Source organism: Chiloscyllium plagiosum, unplaced genomic scaffold, assembly GCF_037043375.1.
Source record: "Chiloscyllium plagiosum isolate Xiang-an unplaced genomic scaffold, Cpla_swu_hap1 HiC_scaffold_5, whole genome shotgun sequence".
NCBI classification, from domain to species: domain Eukaryota; kingdom Metazoa; phylum Chordata; class Chondrichthyes; order Orectolobiformes; family Hemiscylliidae; genus Chiloscyllium; species Chiloscyllium plagiosum.
The window spans coordinates 68,512,706-68,526,495 of NW_028270143.1; the positions used below are offsets into that span (position 1 = coordinate 68,512,706).

At 38.0% G+C, this 13,790-nt stretch overlaps 1 protein-coding gene across 1 annotated transcript in view; it reads right to left on the bottom strand.

Moving 5' to 3' along the window:
- Positions 1 to 360: 360 nt before the first annotated feature.
- dazl (deleted in azoospermia-like) overlaps positions 361 to 13,790 on the bottom strand; it is a 114,742-nt gene continuing 101,312 nt past the window's right edge. Inside the window, exon 10 of the mRNA XM_087987766.1 lies at positions 361 to 498. Coding sequence (XP_087843892.1) covers positions 361 to 498 — 138 coding nt within the window. The remainder of the gene's footprint in view (positions 499 to 13,790) is intronic.

Genomic DNA, 13,790 nt, shown 5'->3' on the forward strand with positions numbered 1-13,790 from the left:
AGAAAAAGCAAAGATGGCCCAACCGAAGTTTTTAAAATACTTGAACAGGGAAAACAGATGAGAATTCGAATTGTGAGCATTCCAAAATTAAGTTCAGAAGAATAAGACACTAATAAATCCAGGGAAATTCAGGGAAAAAAAAATCTGAATACTAGTTATATGAAAATTGCAATCTCCAATGGGAAGCTACATAACCAGAAGTATAGCAGGATGCACTGTAAGGGTTATAAGTAGAAATGGTTTTGGACCAAATGGATTTTTTCTCCTTTTCAAATTCGTTAATTCTATTCAAATAGTCATGTACCTCTGTAGTTACAAAAAGATTTTTTTAAAAAAAACTTTAGATTCACCATTAATAGATTATAAAGAATGTCTATACTTCACATTGTAAATACAACATGCCTTTACATAATCATCTGATGCTCGACGATGGGTTCTGTGCCTATTCATTGGCAAATAAGTCCATGACTGCGTTTGCACCCCACGATCAACATAGTTCTGAAAAATAAATGTTTAGAGCAAAGCACTTATTTTTGGGTGGAGTGTAAAGACAAAGTGATTCTGGTATTGAAGTAAAACAAGTATAAACAAATACTGATTCCATCAAGGAGCATCTAATCCTTCCTTGATGAGTCAGCAGCTCATGCCTTACTTATGTAGATAATGGTTAACACTGAACAAGAATATGCCTAGTAAACAGGAAGAATTATTTTAGTAGTATGTTGTGTTTCTATACCAGCTCAGTAGAAGGTTCAAAACAATTTTCTTTCATTGAATCATACACCACCATGCACGCCACAATGTGGAAGCAAGAGGTTTTTGCCCAATGCTGATTCTGTCATCCAATCAATCTCTCTCTTTTATCCCCATAGCTCAACAAATGGCTTCTTTTAAGTATTTTCCAATTCTACTGAGAAGCTTCCTCCACTTTCAGACAGTGCATTCCAGATCAGGCAGCTTAACATATGAGACACTCATTCTTATAAAAAGGAGCAATCAAAAAAATTATACTAAAAACTTTTACAAACCTCTGGTCAACTTTATAGCTAGTTACAGCCAGAAGTCTTTAGAAAAGCTCAAGAATGACATGTTGGAATATTGCATGCAATTCTGGTCTTCTTCCTATCGGAAAGATGTGAAACTTGAAAGGATTCAGAAAAGATTTACAAAGATGTTGCCAGGGTTGGAGGATTTGAGCTACAGGGAGAGGCTGAACAGGCTGGGCTGTTTTCCCTGGAGCATCGGAAGCTGAGGGGTGACCTTATAGAGGTTTACAAAATTATGAGGGGCATGGATAGGATAAATAGACAAAGTCTTTTCCCTGGGGTCGGGGAGTCCAGAACTAGAGGGCATACGTTTAGGGTGAGGGGGAAAAAGATATGAGAGAGACCTAAGGGGCAACTTTTTCAGGCAGAGGGTGGTACATGTATGGAATGAGCTGCCTGAGGATGTGGTGGAGGCTGGTACAATTGCAACATTTAAGAGGCATTTGGATGGGTATATGAATAGGAAGGGTTTGGAGGGATATGGGCCGGGTGCTGGCATGTGGGACTAGATTGGGTTGGGATGTCTGGTCTGCATGGATGGGTTGGACCGAAGGGTCTGTTTCCATGCTGTACATTTCTATGTACAGACCCTCATCCCTGCTGAGTGGAGCAAGCTGGATTGTCCCTTTCAGCAGGAAAACGGCATGATACTATGGAGGCACTTGACACTGAGGAGTTTTTAACTTGCTCTCTTTCCACTGTCATGTGGATTAGCACTTGGAGATAATAAAATTATTGACAAAAGCAAATTTTATTACTTTGGAATGCAACAATCAAAACGGCGAAAGTTCCACAGAACTTTCAAAAGTGGACTTGAAGAGGACTAATTTGTCGAATTACAGCCAAACAAGTGGCATTTAGGACTAAATTTAACAGCTCTGTCTAAAAGGCTGACATTGGCATGAGGAGCAGAAAGACTCACACAAGATTCTACAGATCCTACCATATATGCACTAAAAGTCTCTCCTCCAGTATCCTCTTGGATCTTTTGTCAATTACCTTCAATATACTTCCATCATTAGTTACAGAACCCCATTACAATGGAAATCGTTTCTCATTTACTCTACCAAAATCTTCTGTATCTTTTTGAAAGCAAAATATTCTTTAACCTTCTCTTTAAAGAGCAATCCTAACCACATTTTGATAAAACTCGAGTTCCTTCATCCTTAGCATTGCTATGTGGATCTCCTCCCCTCACCCTCTGGAAGACCTTGTTTCCAAAAGTAAGATAATCAATGATTTAAAAAGTTTAATTATTTTACAACATAACTCCCTTGATTTCATACCCGTACTCTTTTTAACAGAGTCCAAAGTCTTGTATGCAGGATCAAAACAACAAAACATTTTCAGATATGTTTTGCATTTAATAAATTCATAACTACATGGAATATATGTTGACCTGTGAAAGGGTATATTTCATTACCAATTAATCTGGAAATAATCTAGTGGAGGGAAAGGTCATGTCCAAAGGTGCATTATGGCTCGCTGCATTAAAGAAGAGGGTGTTGTCAAGGCGTAGTGCAAATAAAAAAATTGGAGAAATTGAACTGGATACAAATGAAGAAATACTTAAAAAGATCAGCAAAGTAGAAAGTGTGAGGAAGTACTCTTTTATAATGGCATTCACAGCAACCTTTTATTTAGCAAAGACAGATCCAAAGTGCTCATTCGGTATCTTAACTTGCCCTTTGCATCCATGGAATGATTTATTTTGGGCCTTGAAAAAAGCCCAATCTTTGACTGCTAAAGTATCATTATGACGAGTTGGTTGATCTACTTATTGCTCTCTTCTGGCAGTTTAAAGTATTAAACCCCACACCTCCACTTTTGCCAATAATCCTTCAAGTCCCTCATCCTCAAACACTGTTCTAACTCAAACTTGTTTTTGGAATTAATTTCCACAACTTTGTAGAGAATCCGAAAACCAATACAGTCTCTCATCTCCACTTTCAAGCTTTATCCAATGACTTTAAATTGATCTTTTCTACTATGATCCGCTCAAAGAAACAGCCTCTCTCTCTGTATTCTAGCAAAATCCCTGATCGTCTTGAAAACCACAATTACGTCACTTCTTAATCTTCTCTGTTCCAAGGAGAATAATGTCAACTTTTATTCGTGAAGTTCTCCATTGCTGCTAATATCTTGGTGAAATTCCTCTATAGCTTTTGAGGCTTTTCACAACTTTCTTCAAGTGTTTTGCAATGAATAATATAGCTGAGGCTTAACCAGAATCGCCACTATTTATAAATCCAATAACTTTTCTAAAAACAAATAATACCTTGCAACTTGCCTTGCTACCTTTAAGTTTTTAAGTACATGAACATTGCGAGTAGCTAATTCAGAGTACATGTTGACAGCTGTGGGTAATAATTTACTAAAACAATTATTGTTGCAAAGGTAAGCTAATTAAAATGTTGGCTTTAGTGATTGCCAGAACTAGAAAAAAGGTAGTTCAGAGGGTTACCTGCGTGTTTAATAGAGTTAGAATAGAACAGATAGAGCTATAACAGCAGATGGCATTACTCAGCTAGATAAATTGTAAACCTGGGATAATTAACCTAAGATTAGTTTGAGAACAGCCCAGAGCAGACTAAGTCATCACAGCTATGGTGGAGCTTAAACAAGTTAATTGGTTTCAACTTATCCAGGTGTTTGCTGGGAGAGATTTAGTTCCAGCATGGACACCATGTTGTTTGCAACTCCATAACATTGAGGGTGTTTTGCCAATGAGAGTTACCTAGACCTGTACCATAAGCAAACACTAACTTATCTCTAAAAAAGAGTAATGCTTATTTTGAATTTTGAGGGAGAATAGAAGCCGGAGGATTGCCTAGCTTGCAATTAGTGGGAGAATCTCCAGTGATCCCTACATAATCTTCAGCCATTGAAAGGAACAAGCAGATTATCTTGTAATTATTGGACAATAACTAGAACGACGGATGGAGGATCTATAAGCAAGAGAGTTGACTTCTGAAAATAACTGGAGTCAAGGAAAATACCCACAGAACAGTGGTAGACGTATAAGCTCTCTCTATACAAGTGAATAATTTAAGATTGATATGTCTTAAGATAATATTTCAGGGAAGTATGAAGTGAATATGTGCAGAACATAGGTAATTATAAATCATATTGTTAACTAAACTATACCATAGTTAGTTCTTTTATATATTAAAATATTGTGTTTTGTTTTAAAAAAAAGTGTGAAATCTTCTGACATAGTTCTATAGTTAAAACATGATTTTCTGTTAATGTTCTTAAACAGATCATTAGCAACACCAAGGGGTTCCTGCTCATCTGCACATTTTAAATCATGTAATTTACAATACACTGTCTTTCAATGGTGCATAGCTTCATACTTTGCATTAAATCGCACCTCTCATGCTTCCATCCATTTTTCTAGCCTTTATCATTCAAAGTCTGATACATTTCCAGGTTACTTACATCGTAGATGAAACAAAATTTGGTAAAGTTTAAGTCAGCTTCCAATTAATCTCCAGGTCGCAATCAAAATTAGAGAATGCACACAACATTCATCTTTGGGGAACACAATTGCACCTAATTCCCAGTTTGCATTCACTCCCTAGGTGCTGTCAATAAACTAATTCAGTATCCACTAAACTTCCAATTTCTGTGTTGCACCTGATCAAATTCCTTCTAAATACACAGGTACATTTCTACTACAATTTTCTGTTTTCACTAAAGGATTCAAAGTCAGAACTAATTTAATAAAATTATGTCGCTCTCCATGCTTTTCCATAGGAACAGCTCATTCAATCCTATTTACACTAATCTCTCCAACTACTGAGGTTAGACCAACTAGCTAATCTTAAAAAAAAACAGGTTGGTAGCAGATCACAAGCAAAGGAATTTGTGGAATGTCTACGAGATGACTTTTTGAGCAGTTTGTGGTGTAGCCCATTAGAGAACAGGCAATTCTGGATTTAGTGTTGTGCAATGTGGCAGACTTGATTGGGAGCTTAAGGTGAAGGAACCCTTAGGAGACAGTGGCCATAGTATGATAGAATTTACTTTGCAATTTGAGAGGTAGAAGGTGGAATCAGATGTAACGATATTACAGTTCAATAAAGACAACTACAGAGGCATGAGCTGACCAGAATTGACTGGGAGAGGAGCCTAGCAGTAAAGGAAATGGAACATCAACGGCAGGAGTTTCTGGGAGTAATTTGAGAGACACAGAAAAAAAAATCATCCAGAGGAAAAAGCAGCATTCTAAATGGAGAATGAGACAACCATGGCTGACGAGTGAAGTCAGGGACAGCATAAAAGCAAAGGGAGAGCTTACAATGTTGCAAAGGGCAGTGGGAAGCCAACGGATTGGGAAGCCAAGAAGACCAATAGAAGACAATGAAGTAAGAAATAATAGAGATGAAACTGAGGGCAAGCTAGCCAATAACATTAGGAAAGCTTGCAAGAGTTTCATTAAGTATACAAATGGGGGGGAAAAAAAAAAAGAGGCAAAAGTGGACTTTTTCCTGCAGCCCATTGTGTTCACACCTGCAGGAGCAATTCCGTTAAACATAGTCTATAGAGGGCTCCCGTGATATCACATTTTTCTCTCCTGAGGTGCTCAAATTCCCTTTTGAAACTTTGATTTCATCTGCCTCCACCGCACACTTAAGTAATGTAAAAGACTGCAATCTCACACTGCATAAAAAGGTTTTTTTCATGTCCCAACAAGATACTTTGCTAATTACTTTAAACCAATGTCATCCAAATCTCAATTCTTGAACAAAGGGGAATGCTTTCTCCACAAAAAAAAAGTCACCTCCTCCAGGTTTTACCAATCTATCCAAATAATGGAATTCCCTCATCTCTGGAATCATTCTCAAACCTTTTCGTCCTCTCTCCGAAATCTTCAGATTTTTATAAATTTGTGCCCAAAACTGGACATCATCCTCCAGCTGAGGCCAAACCAGAGTCATACAGGACTTGGCAACTTCATTGCTTTTGTACTTTATTAACTTAGTGTGTTGAGTCCAGATCCTGTATGCTTCTTTTAAAAAACTTTCCCTGCCTTCAGAAATTCGAGCACATTTGTGCTCCGGTTTTGCACCTGCAGATCTTTCAAAATTGTATCATTAAGTTTAATTCTCCGGCGCCAACACTGTATCCAATGAGGGCAGAAACATCAGCAGTTGCTCCATGTTTCCTACCTTTACTTAAAACTTCTGCAATGCTCATTTTTTAAAAAAGCATATCTTCGTTATTATCCTGTCCATGATTTCTTTTAACTGTAATGTTCATTGCATCGGAGGTCACAAAGTCAGCAAATATGTAGTCACCTAGAACTTTAGCCACATTCTCTGTGCCTTGACACGAGCAGCTCCAATTTTTAGGGTCAACTTTATATGCTAATTTTTCACATTTCAGCTATCTGTAATTAATCTGTTCAGTGATGTTACTGCACACTTCTGAAACAGGTGGGACTTGAACACAGCCTACTGGTTCAGATGTGGGGAAATGCCCACTGTACCACAACAGCCCATCACCTTTCACATGTGATGTTACAAACTGTTTTTAAGATGCAACTGAATTTTTCTATATTCACTTCCGACTACTTCCCATATTAAAAAGTTTTCAATTCTCTCCTCTTCCAGGTTCTCAATTATTTTCCACTTTACATGTTCGTAAACTATTTTCCTATTGTGCAGGTCCAACAAGTATTTTTCCCCCAAGCTCTTTATACCACATGTCCTCATGCACTTGCTCTTATGCTCAGTTCTATATTTTTAAAAATGCATTTATACAATCGTGATGGGCATGGATAGGGTAAATAGATGGCGGCGCGGAGTCGAGAACGAGAGGGCATAAGTTTAGGGTGATGGGTAAAATGTAAAAAGGGACCCAAGGGGCAACGTTTGCACGCAAAAGAGTGTTGTGTGTATGGAATGAGTTGCCAAAGGAAGTGAAGGCTGGTACAATTACAATATTTAAAAGGCACCTCAATGGGTATAAGAAGAGGAAGGGTTTAGAGGGATATGGGCCAAGTGCTGGGAAATGGACTAGATTAGATTAGGACGTCTGGTTAGCATGGACACGTTGAACCAAAGGGTCTGTTTCCGTGCTGTATGTCTCTCTATTATGTTAACTACCACAAAATGTTTTTCAGTTTCAACTTAACCAATTTCTTTTAGTTAAAGCACAATTTTGCTTACAATGCGTCTTGTTTGAATATGAACCAAGTCTTCCTTAAAAGCCTCCCATTTATTATGTTCATCTGATAACCTTGGATTCTTTCCCAATTAGGTCATATTGAAATTCTAAGCCTAAGAGTTACTCTAAATGATGACAATCACTGCCTCCCAAATGCGCCCCCATAAAAAAAAACTGCACCTGTCCACTTTGTCAGAATCAGATCTCACCCTGCTTCATTCCACAATGGATTTGAAATCCAGTGATCCAGAAAACTGTTTGCTGTACATTTTAGAAGACTCTTTCCTTCCCCTCACGGATTACAAGTGGACTGATTCCAGTGAACTTAAGCAGCGTTCTAAGAACTAAAGTTAAACATTCTTTCCGTGCTAAGACTCAAGCTGAAGACATAAGTATAGCATCACTAAATCCTTGACAATAGTTCTCAAGCCCGTAAGATTCAAAAACTTTTTTGTTTAAATCTGCATTTGTGTTTCAGATAAATACTTCTAAAGAGTCAGAGTTATACAATATGAAGAGAGACCCTTTGGTCCAACTAGTACACACCAACCTTTTTCGCAAACCAAACCAGTCCCATTTGTCTCCATTTGGCCCATAACCCTCCAAACCCTTTCCTATTCATGTACTTATCCAAGTGCCTTTTAAATGCTGTAAAACTGTACCTGCATCCACCATTGCCTCTGGCAAGTAATTCATCACACAAACCTCTGTTAAAAAAAGTTGTCCCTCGTCATTAAAACATTCTCCTCTCACCTTAGAAATATACCCTGTTTTGAACTCCCCCAACCGAGAGAAAATACCCTTGTTATTCACTTTCTGATTTCATAAACCTCAATAAAAAGGTCTTCCTTCAACCTACTACGCGCCAATGAAAAAAAGTCCCAGACTACCCAGCCTATTCTTATAACTCAAACCCTCCATTCCCAGCAACATCCTGGTAAATCATTTCTGAGCTATCTCCAATACTCTTCCTATAGTAAGGCAACCAGAACTGTAGACAGTACTCCAGAAAAGGCCTGACCAACATCCTGTACAACCGCAACATAATATCTGTGGTGTTTTCCAGTTTACACAAAGCAGAAAAGTCCAAAATCCAGAAATGACTTGGTCCTAAGCATTTTTGGCTGGAGTGGATACAGTATAATGAAAGCAATTGAAAATTGATTGTTGCTGAGCACAGCACCAGGAACGTCATACTAGAAAATGAACTAAAACAAATTACAATATAGTTAATACAATGGTAGCATGGTGGCTCTGTGGGTAATACTGCTGCCTCACAGTGCCGGGGACGCAGGTTCAATTCCAGCTTTGGGTGACCGCGTGAGTTTAATAGAGAGTTCAACACCCACTCCTATTCCTTCCCTTTCTTTTAGCTTTACTTGTTACATTCTGTCTCCATTTCCCCTCTCCCTTTCCCTCCACTCATTTGCACTCTGTTTTGCCATTATCACATTCCGATCACTTAATCGGCAATAACACCCCTTTTGTCCCTCAGCACTCCATCTCCCTCACCCACACTATTGCATAGATGCTGCCTCCTTCACAACTCACGTTAGCTAGACTTGAAACGTTAGCTTGCTCTCTCTGTGGATGCTGCCTGACACCATGATTTCCAGCATTTTTTGTTTTCAACGGAGTGCAATTCACTCAAGGTTGTCACAACAGTTAAACAAAATTTGTTCACCTCAGTTAATATTATGTGGATGAGTGTACTGGATACAGAAAAGTTATCAGGATCAGTGCCATGTATACTGCTAAAATGTACCAAGGTTCTGAGGGATTTGTCTCAGTAACATTTTGACTTGAAAGTTGGTCACATTAAAAGCACTAAATGAATTTCATTCCGTTACAGAATAGACACTTGTGATCAAGGTTCAAAATTAGTTCAAACTAGGCTTTTCACCATACCAACTAGACTTTGCACAGCATTCCATTCATTCTGCCATAAACTATTTAAAGCTGCAAAGTCTTTAAATTAATTACATTTTTATTACCACAACTATTCCATAAAAGTAAGACTATGCCATAAAAGTAGGACAATGCCATAAAAGTTCAATCATCTCCAAAGTAAGCTACTTGGCCAATATCTATCTGGGGTCTAAAAAGATTAACAAAAGTAAAAAATTACAGGCACTATAATATGGAAAAACTCAGCAAGTCATGCAGCATCTGTGGAGAGAAGGTGTTAATGCTTCAGATCAATGAACTTTCATAGGAAAGGAGTTCTGATGAAAACCATCAATCTGGAATGTGTTAAAACCAGATTCTAGAGGAGGTTCTTCAAATTGCTGATCAGATGCCCCAAACTATTGAGCGTCCAGATGAGAAAGGTTGAACCAGTTCCTTTTCCTAATTCATCCGCTCCTGGATGGTTATAAGGAGGTCAATTTAAAAAGGATCCCGATCCTTGAAGATACAATTCTCCCAGGCTCAAATGAACTTCTGTTTTGAGAAGCCAATTTAAGCAGATTTAGAACACAGAACATTACAGTCCAGTATTGGCCCTTCAGCCCTTGATTGTTATGCCGACAGGTGAAACCAAGTTGAAGTCCATCTAACTTACACTATTCCATTTTGTCCATATGTTTATCCAATGACCATTAATTTGGCAAGTCTACTACTGTTGCAAGCAATGTGCTCCATGCCCCTACTTCTGAGTAAAGAAAATACCTCTGACATTTGTCTTATCTATCACCCCTCATCTTAAAGCAATGTTCCCTAGTGCTAGCCATCACCAGAGGAAAAAAGGCTCTTTCAATCCACCCTATCTAACCTTCTGATTATCTTATATGTCTCAAGTAAGTCAAAACTACTTCTCGCTCATGAAAACAGCTTAAAGTCCCTCAGCCTTTCCTCGTAAGACCTTCCTTGCATACTAGGCAACATCCTAGTAAATCTCCTCTGAATGCTTTCCAAAGCGTCCACATCCTTCTTATAATAGTGACCACAACTGCATGCAATTACTCGAAGTGCAGCCTCACCAGAGATTTGTACAGCTGCATGACCTCACTGTTCCAAAACTCAATCCCTCTACTAATAAAAGCTAACATACCGTATGCATTCTTAACAACTCTATCAACCTGGGTGGCAACTTTCAGGGATCTATGCATATGGACACAGATCTCTCTGCTCATCGACACTACCAAGAATCTTACCATTAGCCCAGTACTCTGCATTCCTGTTACTCCTTCCAAAGTGAATCACCTCACACTTTCCAACATTAAACTCCATTTGCCAACTTTTAACCCAGCTCTGCAGCTTATCTATGTCTCCCTGTAACCTACAACATCGTTCAGCACTATGCACAACTCTACTGACATTAGTGTCATCTGCAACTTTACTAACCCGCCCTTCTACACCCTCATTCAGGTCATTTGTAAAAATGACAAACAGCAATAGCATTAAAACAGATTCTTGCAGTACCCCATGAGTAACTGAACTCCAGGATGAACATTTCCCATCAGCCACCACCTTCTATCTTCTTTCATTTAGCCAATTTCTGATCCAAACTGCTAAATGACCCTCAATCCCATGCCTCCATATCTTGTGCAATAGCCTACCGTGGGGAACCTTATCAAAGGCCTTGCTGAAATCCATATACGCCACATCAACCGTCTTACCCTCATCCACCTATTTGGTCACCTTCTCAAAGAATTCAATAAGGTTTGTGAAGCACGATCTACTCCTCACAAAACCGTGCTGACTATGCTTAATCTAGATAATTATAAATACTATCTCTTATAAGCCTTTCCAAAACTTTACCAACAACCAAAATAAGGCTCACTGGTCTATGATTACCAGGGTTATCTCTACTCCCCTTCTTGAACAAGGGGACATTTACTATCCTCTGGTCTTCTGGCACTATTCCTGTAGACAATGACGACATAGAAGATCAAAGCCAAAGTCTCAACAATCTCCTCTCCGGCTTCCCAGAGAATCCTTGGACAAATCCCATCCGGCCCAGGGGACACTTTCCAGAATTGCTAATATATCCTCTTTGGCAATCCCATCTAGTCTAGTAACCTGTATCTCAGTATTCTCAACATTTTCTTTTTCTAGTGTGAATACTGACAAAACATTCATTTAGCACTTCCCCTATCTCCTCTGACTCCACGCACAACCTCCCACCACTATCCTTGATTGGCCCTAATCTTACTCTCGTCATTCTTTCATTCCTGATTCCTCAGAGTTAACAGTAAAAATGCAAGAATTATCATAACACAAATGTACATCAATAAGAGGCTAGTTCAAATACATGGAAATTGAAAAGATATATATACTGATACCTCTGAATTGCCTGCTAAGAGCAAATAGTTAAATGTTGAATCCTTAGCAGTGAAGATTACCAAGAGCACTGACATTGATAGTTGAACAGTGCTTCAAATGACTTACTTTTGCAAATTCGTTGAGATTCCACAATTCTGATTTTTTTTATATAATGATGTCTTTCCAGTATTCAGAGTAACAAAATCATTTTATTGTCTTGTCACCTTTAACGTAGCTTGCAGCACTCAAGAGTATTTCCTTATCTGCAACACAGCGTGCCTCGGAGATAACTCAGCTATCATCAGTTAACAGTTGAACTCAGGTGGTTCATTCAATCTGACCAATGCCTTCCAATAGAGTTGAAACTGGCTCATTAAGCCCTACCCTGTGTATTCTTCAAAGGGAAAACACAAAATACAACTACAGTTTTGGACATAAACAAGTGGAGAACTTGCTAATAAGCAGGGGGTCATCAGTCACTCATTACCTTTGTTGTAACAAGAAATCACAATCTAGTTTGTTTGAAATTACTTTATAAGATTCCATTAGACTTTCTCCAGCAAGTCACTTAATTTTCCATTTGCAGCCATTTTACCTACATTAGCCCTCTTTTCAATTGCATATTTTGTAATCAGACGTTTAAAATATCCACTATACTTCAGTGTTTTGATGTGTAGTAATGCCAAATATTAATTTTGCCTTCACAGTAGTGGAAGGATACTACCAAATTCCTAACTGTGTTGGAATTGCATCTGGATAGGGAAGTTAAATTCACTTCAACTCACAAAGGTGGAGTGAAGAGATACTTTCTGGTATCAATTTCATCCTAAGTCAATTATAAATCTACAGACAGCAAGTGGTTTTCCTTGTGTCTTTTTTGGATTACATTTTAACATTTCATCATCATCATAGAGATGTACAGCACGAAAACAGACTTCGGTCAGCTAGATCATCTTTGCTTTTTAAAGAACACTTGCATACGAGATCCAGAGAAGTATACTTACAGGTCTAAAATATTAGAAGATGTAAAGATCAAGTCACAGAAAATAATAATCCTGCTGTCAAAGTTGTACTCATCAACTCTGTACTCAAATCTAGATTTTCAAATGCAAGGAGTGACAGTGATTATATCATGGCATTCTTGAGCGCAAGCAAACGTATTTATCACATACAAACTACCTATTCAGTAAACTGGCTAGTCAATATTGTTTATGCATCAGTTATCAACATAATTACTTAAAAGTAACTGCACAAATTATAACTTCGAATGTTGATCTGTAGTTTAAAACTATACTTTAATGCATAGTGCTGTGGAGTTATTGTGATTCACTGAATTGCCAATATAATCTTTGCTTATGTTTTAACTACATATTAAATGATTTCTGCTCAACTTCGAGATACCTCTGCTTACACGTATTAAACACTGATCAATAATGCTTAATGCCTCCCTTGTAGTCTAGCTTCTATCTTCACATTAGGGCAACAAGGGATTTGTTCAGTTACACTGCAGATCAAGGATAATCTAACCAAGAGTCAAGTAAATTTAATTAATTTCAATCCAAACCAAGTTAAATGTATTACAATTTAGAGACTAAGACAGACATAACACATCCTCAGATCAATGCTGAGAGATAAAATTAGTGATAATCCCCTTGTTGAATGAGGGGGAATTAAAGATTCGGATAACCTGGCATATTTTAATCAAGATATCAAAACTATTATTTTTACAGCACCAAAGTCGACTCCAGTTATAGCACTGCAGACTTGCATTACAATTATCCCCTTCCACTCAATTTTCTAAAAATTGTCTGGCTCCAGTGCAGTTGTCCCAGAACAGCAATGACATCGATAACTCCTGGCCACGTTAAAAATTGCACAGCTATAAAACATTTATACAAAAACAAGTTTAGTCTAGCCTATCTATACGCTCCCCTAAACCTTAAACATTGGTAACAAAGTTCCAATGTGATCTGAGGTGTGTGGAGCGTTTGCATTTGGAACTCAATGCATGTGGGTTCAGTCTGCACGTATGAGGAAGTTTAATGATTAACTTGTCTGTATTTCTGGAACCATGATATTCTTTAAGTCAGGTTTTTTTTTAGGGGGGTAGAGAGATAATGGGAATTTGTTTACATTGAGAGACTTGTGAGCAACACAGTAAACATCAAGGAGTTTATTTCTGGTTTGTAAGGATCAGGATTTTCTTTGCTAAAAAGGTGAGAAAAACCATAGCATAGGAAGCTTTTCTGTTCACTTCGTAGAAGTCCTGTTTGAAATTAGACACATGAAACTATTTCATCTTGA